At 43.1% G+C, this 14,013-nt stretch overlaps 1 protein-coding gene across 1 annotated transcript in view; it reads right to left on the reverse strand.

Moving 5' to 3' along the window:
• prkar2aa (protein kinase, cAMP-dependent, regulatory, type II, alpha A) overlaps positions 1-14,013 on the reverse strand; it is a 307,283-nt gene that overhangs the window by 22,657 nt on the left and 270,613 nt on the right. Inside the window, exon 12 of the mRNA XM_048547783.1 lies at positions 8,419-8,572. Coding sequence (XP_048403740.1) covers positions 8,419-8,572 — 154 coding nt within the window. The remainder of the gene's footprint in view (positions 1-8,418; positions 8,573-14,013) is intronic.

Consider the following 14,013-nt stretch of genomic DNA (forward strand, 5'->3'; position numbering starts at 1 on the left):
CGCTTTTACATGCTGAGGCTTAGCCTCAGTGATAGTGATGTGTGGGATCGTTTTTAATGGTCTCAGCGTGGAGGCAACGCCACAGAAAAAGCATCTGAAACAATATGTTTGTGTTTCCTATCCTCCCTCCTCCTGAGGCCAAAAAAAGGATTCTGTGAGGAGGATGACTGGCAAGGTAAAGGTGTACAAGGGAGCAGCCATTAAGAGTGAGTCAGTGTTGGGGGATGACCTTTTTGGAGCTAGCAGCAGCAGGCAGGTCAGTGGCACTGTGACCGGCTCCGACGTTCAGAGGGAAAGGATGCAGTCAGACAGAGAGATACTGATAGGAGACTCAGTTGTGAGGGCAACAGACAGGAGATTCTGTGGCTGCAGAAGAGACACCAGGATGGGGTGTTGCCTTGGAGGTGCTAGGGTCAAGGATGTCTCTGAGCTGTTGCAGAACACTCGGAAGGGGGAGGGTAAACAGCGAAAGGTCATTGCACACGTCAGTACAAATGAAGTAGGTAGACGAAGGATAGGGTCCTGCAAAATCAGTATGGGGAGTTGCAGAAGAAGTTAAAAAGCAGGACCTCAAGGGTAGTGAACGCCAGTGCCACGCGCCAATGACGACAGAAATAGAAAAACAGGCCAGGTGAATGCGTGGCTGAGGAGCTGGTGTAGGGGACAGTGTTTTCACTGGATCTTGGATCACTAGGATTTCTTCTGGGGTAGAGGTGACCTGTACAAGAGGAATAGGTTGCTCTTGAACTGGAAGGGGTCCAATATCCTTGCAGGGAGAATTGTGAGTGTTACCCAGGAGTTTTTAAAATAGTTGGGCAGGAGGGTGGGACTCTGAACAAGAGAGGGGCCATTGAGAACTCAGGAGAAAATACATGAGCCACTGAGAGCAACTTTACTATTCAGGATAGCCGGGACACAGTAAAAGGAGGAGAGAGACTTCTGGCTTAAAGTGCATTTATTTCAACGCGTGATGCCTGACTGGTAAAGCAGATGAGCTCAGAGCATGGATTGGCTCCGGGGTATTGTAGCCATAATAGAAACATGGCTGAGAGAAGGGCAGGGCTGGCAGCTAATTGTTCCAGGATACAGAAGCTCCAGCCATGACAGAAGTACAGGTAAACAAGGAGCAGGGGGAGTTGCCCTTTTGATAAGGGAGTACACAACAACAGTGTTTGTAGAGGATATTCTTTAGGGGCATCAAATGAAGCCATATGGTAAGACCTCAGAAACAAGATGGGGATATTCACACTGTTGGGACTTGTATGACCGACCCCCAAATAACGAGCAGGCGCTAGAGAAGCAGATGTGTATTTTTTTTTAATCATTCACAGGCTGAGGGCATCACTGACCTGGCAGCATTTATTGCCCATCCCTAATTGCCCAGAGGGCAGTTCAGAGTCCACCATATTGCTGTGGGTCTGGAGTCACATGCAGGCCAAACCAGGTAAGGATGGCAGCTTCCTTCCCTAAAGGACATTAGTGAACCAGATGGGTTTTTACAGCAATTGACAATGGATTCGCAGTCATCATTAGATTCTTAATTCCAGATATTTATTAAGTTCAAATTCCACCATCTGCTGTGGCGGGATTCAAACCCGGGTCCCCAGAATGTTATCTGGGTCTCTGGATTAACAGTCCAGCGATAATACCACTAGGCCATCGCCTGCAGAGAGATTGCAAATACCTGTTGGAATAACAGAATTGTGAGGTGGCATATTGGAAGATCTAATTCAAGAGCAAACTATACAGTAAATGGAAAAGTCCTGGGGAAAATTGATGTTCAGTGAGATCTGGGTGTTCAGGTCCATTGTTCCCTGAAGGTGGCAACACAGATCAATAGAGTGATCAAGAAAACATACGGCATGCTTTCCTTCATCGGACAGGGTATTGAGTACAAGAGTTGGCAGGTCATGTTGCAGTTGTATAAGACTATGGTTCGGCCACATTTAGAGTACTGTATACAGTTCTGGTCGCCACATTACCAAAAGGATGTGGATTCTTTGGAGAGGGTGCAGAGGAGGTTCACCAGGATGTTGTCTGGTATGGAGGGAGCGAGCTATGAAGAAAGGTTGAGTAGATTAAGATTACTTTCATTAGAAAGACGGAGATTGAGGGGGGGACCTGATTGAGGTCTACAAAATCATGAGGGGTATAGACAAGGTGGATAGCAAGAAGCTTTTTCCCCCCAGAGTGGGGGACTCAATTATTAGGGGTCATGAGTTCAAAGTGAGAGGAGGAAAGTTTATGGGAGATATGCATGGAAAGTTCTTTATGCAGAGGGTGGTGGGTGCCTGGAATGAGTTGCCAGCGGAGGTGGCAGACGCAGACACAATGGTGTCTTTTAAGATGTATCTGGTCAGTTACATGGATGGGCAGGGAGTAAAGGGATACAGACCCTTAGAAAATAGATGCCCGGTTTAGACAGAGGATCTCGATTGGTGCAGGCTTGGAGGGCTGAAGGGCCTGTTCCTGTGCTGTAATTTTCTTTGTTCTTTGATTGGGCAAGTCTGTTTCAACAAAAAAAGGAACAAATGGCAAATGGGAGGCTTTTAGAAGTGTGATGTCCCTGTTAGGGTGAAGAGAAAAGCTGGCAGGTTTAGGGATCCCAGGCTGAGGGACATTGAGGCTCTGGTCAGGAAAAAGAAGGCGGCATGTGTTGGGTTTAAACCTATCGGGCTCAAGTGAATCCCGAGATGAATATAAAGTGTAAGCACACTTAAGAGGGAAATCAGAAGAGCAAAACAAGAATATGAGATAGGTTTTTTAATGAATATTTCTCTTCAGTATTTACTGAGGAGACAAACTTAATGCTAAGAAAACAAGTGGGAATGTTTTGGATCGCATACATATTACCAGACAGGAGGTGTTTGCAGCCTTAGAGTACATTAAAGGTGGATAAATACCCTGGACCTGATCACATCCATCCTCAGACATTGTGGGAGGCTAGGGAAGAAATTGCAGAGACCCAGGCAGAGATTTTGCTTCATTTTTAGCCACTGGTGAAGTTCTGAAAGACTGGGGGCTAGCTAATGTTGTTCCATTGCTTAACAAAGGTCGTAGAGACAAGCCAAGGAAGTACAGGCTAGTGAGCCTGACATCAGTAGTAGGGACGTTATTGGAGATGATACTGAGGGCCAGGATCAATAAACATTTGGATTGTCAAGGTCTGATTAGGGATAGTCAGCATAGATTTGCGTGCAGGAAGTCAGTTTAACAAAAAAACTGAGGTTTTCAAAGCGATAACCAGGAGCATAGAAGGGGGTAGGGCAATGGATGTTTTCTATCTGGACTTCAGTAACACTTTTGACAAGGTTCCACACAGCAGGCTAGTCATGAAGGTTACGTTGCATGAGGTCCAGGAGAGCAAGCTAATTGGATTCAAAATTGGCTCAATGGTAGGAAGCAGAGGGTGATGGTTGAAGGTTGTTTCTCAGACTGGAGGCCTGTGCTAGTGGTGTGCCACAGAGGTAGGTGCTGGGTCCTTTGTTATTTACATAAATGATCTGGATATGAATCTAAAGGCATAATTAGTAAGTTTGCAGATGATACAAAACAAGGAGGTATCATTGATAGTGAGGAAGATTATCAAAAAATTACAGAGGGATCTTGATCAGATGGGAAAGTGGCCTGACGATTGGCAAATGAAATTCAATACGGATAAGTGTGAGGTGTTGCATTTTGGAAAAGTCAAACTAAGGTAGGACTTATACAGTAAATGTTAAGGTCCTGTGAAGTGCTGTGGAACTGAGGAACCTAGTAGTACAAGCACATAGATAACAAAGTGTAGAGCTGGATGAACACAGCAGGCCAAGCAGCATTTCAGGAGCACAAAAGCTGACATTTCGGGCCTCGACCCTTCATCAGAGAGGGGGATGGAGTGAGGGTTCTGGAATAAATATGGAAAGAGGGGGAGGCGGACCGAAGATGGAGAGAGAGCTCTCTGATGAAGGGTCTAGGCCCAAAACGTCAGCTTTTGTGCTCCTGAAATGCTGCTTGGCCTGCTGTGTTCATCCAGCTCCACACTTTGTTATCTTGGATTCTCCAGCATCTGCAGTTCCCATTATCACTAGTACAAGCACATAGTTCGTTGAAAGCAACATCAAGGGTGGACAGGCTGGTTAAGAAGGCATTTCGCATGCTGGGCTTCATTGGTCAATGCAATGAGTATAGCAGTTGGGATGTTATGTTACAGTTGTATAAGTTGTTGGTGAGGCCGCACTTGGAGTATTGTGTACAGTTTTGGGCATCCTGTTCTAGGAAAGGCATAGTTAAACTATCAAGTGTGTGAAGATGATTTACGAAGATGTTGCCAGGACTAGAAGGCCTGTGTTTTAAGGAAAGGTTGGCCAGGATAGGATGTTATTCCTTAGGAAGTAACAGAATGAGGGGTGACCTTTTTGAGGTATATAAAATCATAAGGGGCACAGATAGGATGAATTCATATGGTCTTTTTTCCCAGGGATGGGGAATTGAAAAACTAGAGGGCACAGGTTTAAGCTGAGAGGGGTAAGATTTAAGAAGGTCCTGAGGAGCAAGTTTTTCACGCAGAGAGAGGTGCATATATGGAATGAGCTGTGGAGAAAGTGGTTGAGTGAGGTACGATACATTTTTAAAAAAATTTGGAAGGGTACACGGATGGCAAGGGTTTACAGGGAGATGGTAATGGACCAAACACAGGCAACTGAAACTTGCTGAGTGGGCACCACGGTCAGCATGGACCAATTTAGGCCAAAGGGCCTGCTTCCATACTGTATTACTCTATGACTCTTATGTGGAGGGTCTGGTGTTGGACTGGGGTAGTCAAAGTCAAAAATCACACAACACTAGGTCATAGTTCAACAGGTTTATTTGAAGACGCAAGCTTTGTGAGTCTCACTTCATCAGGTGTCAATAAGAGAGGTTTGTTCAATACATTTGCATTCGTTCTATGACCCCTTGATCTTTTGCTTGTAAATTCTGTGCATACCACACCCCTGTAAACCCTTCCCATCCATGTACCCATCCAGATTTTTGTTTAAATGTTGCTATTGTACCTCCCTCAACCACTTTCTCCATATGTGCACCTCTCTCTGCGTGAAACACTTGCCCCTCAGGACCTTCTTAAGTCTTACCCCTCTCAGCTTAAAGCTGTGCCCTCTAGTTGTTCAGAAATCCGATGAACAGTCTAGGCCTGAAACGTCAGCTTTCGTGCTCCTCAGATGCTGCTTGTTCTGCTGTGTTCATCCAGCTCTACACTTTATCTCAGTACAATACAGCTGCATGTCCAGCAGAGGGTAGTGTTGGAATGAAATTTCAGCTTCCAAAGTTTCCAAGTCAAACTAAATCAGCTAACAAAGTGTGAAGCTGGATGAACTCATAGGCCAAGCAGCATCTCAGGAGCACAAAAGCTGACGTTTCGGGCCTAGACACTTCATCAGAGAGGGGGATGGAGTGAGGGTTCTGGAATAAATATGGAGAGAGGGGGAGGCGGACCGAAGATGGAGGGAAAAGAAGATAGGTGGAGAGGAGAGTACAGGTGGGGAGGTAGGGAGGGGATAGGTCAGTCCAGGGAAGACGGACAGGTCGAGGTGGTGGGATGAGGTTAGTAGGTAGGAGATGGAGGTGCGGCTTGGGGTGGGAGGAAGGGATGGGTGAGAGGAAGAACAGGTTAGGGAGGCAGAAACAGGTTGGACTGGTTTTGGGATGCAGTGGGTGGAGGGGAAGAGCTGGGCTGGTTGTGTGGTGCAGTGGGGGGAGGGGACGAACTGGGTTGGTTTTAGGATGCCGCGGGGGGAAGGGGAGATTTTGAAGCTGGTGAAGTCCACATTGATACCAATGGGCTGCAGGGTTCCCAAGCGGAATATGAGTTGCTGTTCCTGCAACCTTTGGGTGGCATCATTGTGGCACTGCAGGAGGCCCATGATGGACGTGTCATCTAAAGAATGGGAGGGGGAGTGGAAATGGTTTGCGACTGGGAGGTGCAGTTGTTTGTTGCGAACCGAGCGGAGGTGTTCTGCAAAGCGGTCCCCAAGCCTCCGCTTGGTTTCCCCAATGTAGAGGAAGCCACACCGGGTACAATGGATGCAGTATACCACATTGGCAGATGTGCAGGTGAACCGCTGCTTAATATGGAAAGTCATCTTGGGGCCTGGGATAGGGGTGAGGGAGAAGGTGTGGGGCAAGTGTAGCATTTCCTACGGTTGCAGGGGAAGGTGCCGGGTGTGGTGGGGTCGGAGGGCAGTGTGGAGCGAACAAGGGAGTCACGGAGAGAATGGTCTCTCCGGAAAGCAGACAAGGGTGGGGATGGAAAAATGTCTTGGGTGGTGGGGTCGGATTGTAGATGGCGGAAGTGTCAGAGGATGATGCGTTCTATCCGGAGGTTGGTGGGGTAGTGTGTGAGAACGAGGGCGATCCTCTTTGGGCGGTTGTGGCGGGGGCGGGGTGTGAGGGATGTGATGCGGGAGATGCGGTCAAGGGCGTTCTCGACCACTGTGGGGGGCAAGTTGCAGTCCTTGAAGAACTTGGACATCTGGGATGTGCGGAGGTGGAATGCCTCATCGTGGGAGCAGATGTGGCGGAGGCGGAGGAATTGGGAATAGGGGATGGAATTTTTGCAGGAGGGTGGGTGGGAGGAGGTGTATTCCTCTCCACCTATCTTCTTTGCTCTCCATGTTCGGTCCGCCTCCCCCTCTCTCCCTATTTATTCCAGAACCCTCACCCCTTCCCCGTCTCTGAAGAAGGGTCTAGGCCCAAAACGTCAGCTTTTGTGCTCCTGAGATGGTGCTTGGCCTGCTGTGTTCATCCAGCTCCACACTTTGTTATCTTGGATTCTCCAGCATCTGCAGTTTCCATTATCTCCAAACTAAATCAACTGTCAAGTGCTGCACTGCATACACATATAAAAACAGAAAATGCTGGAAATACACTGGCAGCATCTCTGAGCAGAGTTATTTCATGTCGATGACCTATTGTCCGAATTCCTAGACATTTCTGTTTCTCTCTGTTGGTGTCGTCAGACGAGGGTAGTGCAAGCAGTTTTGCTCTCATTTCAGACATTCAGTATCTGTAACATTTTGCTTTGATATTTCTGCACAAAGAAGTCCGATTTAGCAAACTGAAACTGGACCAAAACTGACATCCCGCAGTACCGTAAGAAGCCCATGTCAGGTAAGAGGTTTGCAGAGATTCATCTCAGAAAAGGAGATCAATCATTTAAAAAAGAGAAGAGGAAGAATTTCTTCTCTCAGATGATAGTCAATTTGTGGAATTCTTTACCATAGAAGGCTGTAGAGGCTGGATTGTTAAATGTGGTCAAAGTTGAAAGATTTTTGATCAGCAAGGAAATCATATGTTATGGAGATAAAGTAGGAAAATCATGTTTAGGTTCATCAGATCAGCAATGACCTCATTGAAACGCAGAGGGGTGTTGATGGGCCAAATGGCCTACTTCTGCTCCTACATCTTACGGCCAAAATCCAGGAACTGCCTTGCCAACAAAACCGTCGATGTCCCTACACCAAACAAACTGCAGCAGTTTAAGAAAGCCTCTGCCCCAGTACCCAGCAGACTCGCAACCATGCCAGCCTAGCCCTGCAGATTCATATTATCCCCAGTCACATCCTGCAGGATTGCATGCATGTGGCTGCAAGTATTTTAAGCCTGGCTGCAAAGTTTCCCTCTAACTCACTCAGCTGATAAGTAATATAATCAAAGAACAAACGAGCAGTACCAAAGCAATTTTTTAAACCTGCTATAAGATTTTTTTTTGACCTCTGAGCATGTCTGGACATTCATGGTGTTTCAAATCGAAAATGTTTTGTATTTTTCTCCATTGACTTTTTAGAAGTTAAAATATACAGGAAAACAACTTGTTCACTATAAGCTGCCATGATCATTCCCTTAATTCAATCTTGCCTGACAGCCCTACACTAAAAGCACTAAACCAAACAGCAAATTGACCTCTGAAGCAAATCCTTGCAAGTGAGGCAATGCTTAAATACCTGGCCTGGTAACTCATTTCTTGCCAATTAAGTCATTAGAAATGAAAATAAAAATGGAAAATCCACAAGCTGGTTAAACAGTATCTCTACTGAAGATCAGACGTGTTCTGGATTGATTGCCCTGCTATGTATAGTTAGCATTTTGTAATTTTACTTACACAATTCTGTTTCATTTGCTGTCTTCCTTTTTACTTCACTGTCAACAATCTTAAAGTTCCTCACTCCCGTGGACACCATGTTTCATAACATGCACAGAGCACCTTCTCGAATCTCTGGGCTAAGTCTCAATCCAATTGCATCCCACCTTAATTCAGAATCTCTAATGATCCTAATATGTAAACTGTGAGTAATACAAAAGGAACCTGTACCTGTATATCAAGGGACATACATACATCTCTTCAAACAGTGGCCACTAATCATTGACACACACAATACTTACCAAACCCCAGAGGGCTCCTTCTGTGGTAGCCACAATAGTAGCAGCTCTTGGAGTGTTGTACATTAGTGCCAGCTCACCGAAGCTGCCATGATTGTCGTATTTACCAACGAGTAGAGGCTTCCCATCTTTATTGACATAAATATCATATGTACCTCTGTCAGGAAAGATTCGAGAGAAAAGGTTTCAGAGTATTGACAAACCCAAATATTGCACATTTTATTCCTTAAAGGTTAAATCAAGCTCCAACATTCAAAACTTGCAAGAAGCTCCCTTAATAATAGTGCAACGTTTGCTCATGTCTGGCATTAAATCTCTGGAGATATAAGCAATCTTTCCAGAGTTGATTAAAAGCACCCACTAAATTTAGGAAGAAACTATTTCAATCACTCAGTTTTACGTCCAATGTGGATCACAGCCATGCAGACCAACAATGCCCCAAATTCAATATTCACTTTGCAGAGTTCACCAATCTCAGGAGCTGCTGGCAGCTAGATTCTCAGAGACTGGCTATGCAATGTACATCCATTGCAGCCTGATGCATTTATTGAATTGGATAAGGTATTCTTCAATTGCTGAGACACCATGACCAGCAAACAAGGAATAAGGGATAAAAAGAGTCAAAAACAGCAATTCAGTGGCTTAAAAATAATGCAAAAGTGAAATTGCTCAATTACATTGATGAGGATTTGATCATGCGTGAATATAAAGAAAGTCTTAAAGTGGATTTGTCTCATCTTTTCCATTAAGCATATCTATTTGGATTACATGTTACATTTGGAATCCAGTAAAATGGGGATATTATTTTTGACTAATTCAGTGAGCTTGTTCTAGATTTACAGCAGGACCAACTAATGGCCTCTTGGAATATGCAGGTTGTTGAATTTTGAACATAATCTCTGAACACAATGAAAAACTCCCCAAAAGAAAGGTGCTAATAATAATGTCACGTTTGCATAGGAAATGCCACTCCTAAAGCAAAAATAAAACATAATTAAATGTATACAGCTGGTATTTGTATCTGGCTTAAGGTTTTGCATTGATTTCGTTAACATTTTTTCTCTCCTCTTTTGGGCTAGTTTCATAGGCACTGCCTGACTTCATGCACCTCACCTTCAACGACTGGCTTTTAATCAGGTTTTAAATGAGAGGGCATTCATCACTAACCCCAATTTTACCTCCCCCTCACACATATGCACATTGGCTTTTTTTGGAACAATCACTGAATTGAAAATTTAACAGTGGGAATTCCGGATGATTTTCTTTTTTCTCCCTTTTTCCAATGTCCTAACTTATCACGAAGAGCAACACTAGCAATCTATTGACCTACATTTAAAACCAAAAGAACTGCAGATGCTGCAAATCAGGAACAAAAATAGAAGTTGCTGGAAATGCTCAGCAGGTCTGGCAGCATCTATAAAGAAAAAAGCAGAATTAATGTTTTGGGTCCAGTGACCCATCCTCAGAACCGAGGAAGTTCTGAAATGTTAACTTTAATTTATTCTTCATAGATGTTGCCAGACCTGCTGAGCTTTTCCAGCACATTCTGTTTTTGTTATTGACCTACATTGTTTGTCTAATACCAGTAGAGCTTCTAAACACTCCTCCACAGAAAGTTTCAACAATGCAATCAAAAAGGCATACAGATATCAGTTATTCATCAAAAGATACCTCTTGCATTGTTACAAGATGTTAACTGGGCTGACAGTATCACAAACAAACTGTTCATTTCTTAGCTTGAAATGTAAAAATTCATATAAATGTTGGTTTGCATGCACTTCTATTGAATGACTGTCAATTATTCATATACTGGAACTGAAATGGTTAAAGTGTAATTTTAAGAGATGATGCTTAAAAGTGAACATAAATGCAAGGCTAAATTAAATATCTGAATTTTATTTCAGTGTTTGTGCTCCAAGGAACAAAAAAGTAAAGTATTAATGGACTGTGATACATTTGACATACACAGCAATAATAATCAGAACAGAAGAGATGTAAGAAAAGGAAGCAAATAGGAGGGGGTGTGTTGAAAGAGGAAGGATAGTCAGCCTAGAACGTTTAAGTACCACTTATTCAATTCCTACTCTAGTGAAATACTGTTGTTATTCCAGATACTGAAAGTAGGTTTTATCACAGTAATGCCAAGGCATATTTCACAGAACAGGAACTGAAAATTTCCAGAGTTAGTTGGCAGACTTGAATATACAATAACTATGAGCCAAACAAAAAAGTTTTGAAGCTCTGTAACTTCAGGAGTTAAACAGTTACCCACTCTTCACTACATCTTGTGGTGCAAAGTTAGCTTCCCAAATTGTAGGGAATTCTGGGTCTGCTTAGCGGAATGATCAGCAATGCTGAGTCCAAGGACATATTTAAGGCAAATGAGAAATTTATGATCCCGTACTGCTCCAGGCAAGCAGATAGAGCGCCTTTACAACCTACACTGTACATTGCTAATCCTTTGTTTAAATACAAGGATTATTAAATCAGTGAAAGACACCATAACAGAGACTTAAAATGTAACAATTCAAGTGCAAAATTTTAGTAAGCCTAATGTAGAAAATAGTGTACTACATTTAACATAAATGTCTATAAAAAACAACTGTAATGTAAAACTATAAAAAGCAGAGGAGGATTCCAATCCGTAGCCTAAAAAGTAAGCAAATAAGTCTAAACTGTTCCACTCGCTTTTTAATTTTTCAACTCAAACTGACATAGACATAGATAAACAGTGAAACAGCCTAAATATCTGTGGTTAGTGTGTGTACTTTTGCTATCTGGGAACACAATTTCAGTTTAAAAGTTGAGGAGACAGCAGTTTTTGATCACAAATATTATTTACCTTCGGTGCAATATCAAGAAATGAGGTAAAATTTATCAAAATAGTAAAAGAAAGTCACAGCAAGCTTAAAGGGGAAAAACATGAAAAATATTTTTCATTTACAAAATCAAATAACCAACTAACAGTCTTAAAATCAGTTTAGCTTTTCTGAAGAGGGGTTTAGGCCCAAAACATCAGCCTTCCTGCTCCTCTAATGCTGCTTGGCCTGCTGTGTTCATCCAGCTCTACACCTTGTTATCTCAGCTTCATGAACATGCCTTTGCCAGGGTACAAGTAATGCAAGCATCAGAGTAAACCTTCTAAAGCAGCCTGATTGCTGTGTAATGAAAGCATACAGCAGCTTTTAAAGTAGGTGCCTTTAATTCCAGTAATCTCTGCAGTGCCAAATCTAGCTGCTTCACATGGTGAAACAAATTTAACAACAATGAATATTCTCCAGGCACAGCAGCAGAACGTTAGAACGTCATTGCTGCATCAAGTAAGGTCTGTATAACCAGCAATGTAGAAACTGTACTGTTGCAGCAAAATGAGGAAAAAAAGGAAGGAATCCATTTACCCACAACCAGAATCCAGCATGAGGTATAGCATACCTGATAAACAGTCAATGATGATAATTGACTGGCATCAAGCCGACAGTGTGGAACATTGCCCAGGTACGTCCTGTACATAAAAACTAGGATAAATGCAACTTGGCCAATTAATGCCCATCAGTCTACTCTTGATCATCAGTAAAATGATGGAAGGTGTATCAACAGTGCTATTCAAACAGCACTTGCTCAGCAATAACTTTCTCACTGATACCCAGTTTGGGCTCTGCCAGGGCCGCTCAGCTCCTCATCTCACTACAGCCTTACTTCAAACATGGACAAAAGAGCTGAATTTGACTGAGTGTGTCTTCAAGGAGTCTTAGCAAAACTGGAATCAATGGGTATTGGGAGAAAACTCTAGTGATTAGAGTCATACCTGGCACATAGCAGGATGGTCATAGTTGTTAGAGGTAACTTATCTCAGCTTCAGGATATCTCTGCAGGAGTTCCTCGGGGCAGTATCCTTAGTCGAAACATCTTCAGCTGCTTCATCAATGGCCTTCCCTCCATCATAAGGTCAGAAGTGGGGATGTTCACTGATGACTGCACAATGAGGAGCACCATTCATGATTCCTCAGATACAGGAGAAGTCCATGTCAAATGTAACAAGTTCTGGATAATATCCAGGCTTGGTAGGATAAGTGGCAAGTAACATTCATGCCACACAAATGCCAGGCTATGACCATCACCAATAAGAGACAATCTGATCACTGTCCCTTGATACCCAACGATGTTACCATCACTGAATACTCCACTATCAACATCAACTAGAAACTCATGTGGACTCGCTACATGAAGGCAGTGACAAAAACAGCAGCTCAGAGGCTTTGAATACCGCGGTGAGTAACTCACATCCTGACTCCCAAAACCTGTGCACCATCTACAAGGCACAAGTCAGGAGTCAGAGAGCAAATAGGGAATATTCTTCAACCAATGTAGCTCCAACAACACTCCAGAAGCTTGACACAATCCAGGACAAAGCAGCCTCCTTGACTGGCACCATATCCACAAGCATCAATTCCGTCTACCATCAACACTCAATGCATATTATCTAAAAGATGAACTGCAGAAATTTACCAAAGATCCTCAGACAGCAACTTTCAAAGTCAATGATAACTTGCATCTGAAAGGACAAGGGCAGCAGATACATGGGAACCTTCAAGTTCCCCTCCAAGTCACCACTTTAACTTGAAAATATAATCAGTTCTGAGTAAGGGTCACCGGACCCAAAATGTTAACCCTGTTTACTCCTTCACAGATGCTGCCAGACCTGCTGAGCTTTTCCAGCAACTTTGTTTTTGTTCCTGATTTACAGCATCAGCAGTTCTTCTTTCGGTTTTTATTGAAAATATAATCGTTGTTCCTTCATTATTACTGGGTTAATATTCTGGAATTCCCTCCCTAATGGGCATCATGGGTCAGCTCACAACGGTTAGATTGCAGCAGTTCAAAAAGGCAGCTTACTATCAACTTCTCAAGGACGACTTGGAACAGGCAATAAATGCTGGCCAGCCAATGACCTCATCATCCCACAAAAATGAACACTTTAAAAAAATTATTATTGATATTTTCCACTTTCAGGTAGGATGCAGAAAGTTGGGTTCTTGACCAATAAGCAAGGAGCAAGGGAGTGGGAATAAGTGAACAGTTGTTTTGAAAAGGGCTCAAAATATGACCTCCTTCCAGCTGCATGATTCTATTATCCTGGATTTTGGAAGTACTCTGGTACATTTTACAGGAACTGCATCCAGAGATGACAAAAGACAAATGGAATGGAAGCAACAACTGGAAAACAGAAATAGGGCTGAAGGTGGTGAGTCTGTGCAGCTGGAAACTAACAGACTAGTTAATAAATAGATGCAAAGTTCAGTTCAGAATCAATCAGGACATGGAGGCTATGTACAATCCAACCTGAGTCAGAGAAAATAAATGAAGAGATTGCAATTATCTCCAAATTCAAGAACTGGATAGTCATTTACACTTGCAAGGTCATCACAGACTGGGGTTTTAGTGTCATAAGCATCTGAGGAACACGAAGACAGCATTAGATGAGGAGTAGCTTTCCTTAATACTATGCTTGGAAACTAAAAGATACTATCTTTACTCAAATTATAATTTCTTAGTGTGTTGTGTTGTAAAGAATTGCAGAAAGAAATGTTACTCTCTTCA

Source organism: Stegostoma tigrinum, chromosome 11 (assembly GCF_030684315.1).
Source record: "Stegostoma tigrinum isolate sSteTig4 chromosome 11, sSteTig4.hap1, whole genome shotgun sequence".
NCBI classification, from domain to species: Eukaryota; Metazoa; Chordata; class Chondrichthyes; order Orectolobiformes; family Stegostomatidae; genus Stegostoma; species Stegostoma tigrinum.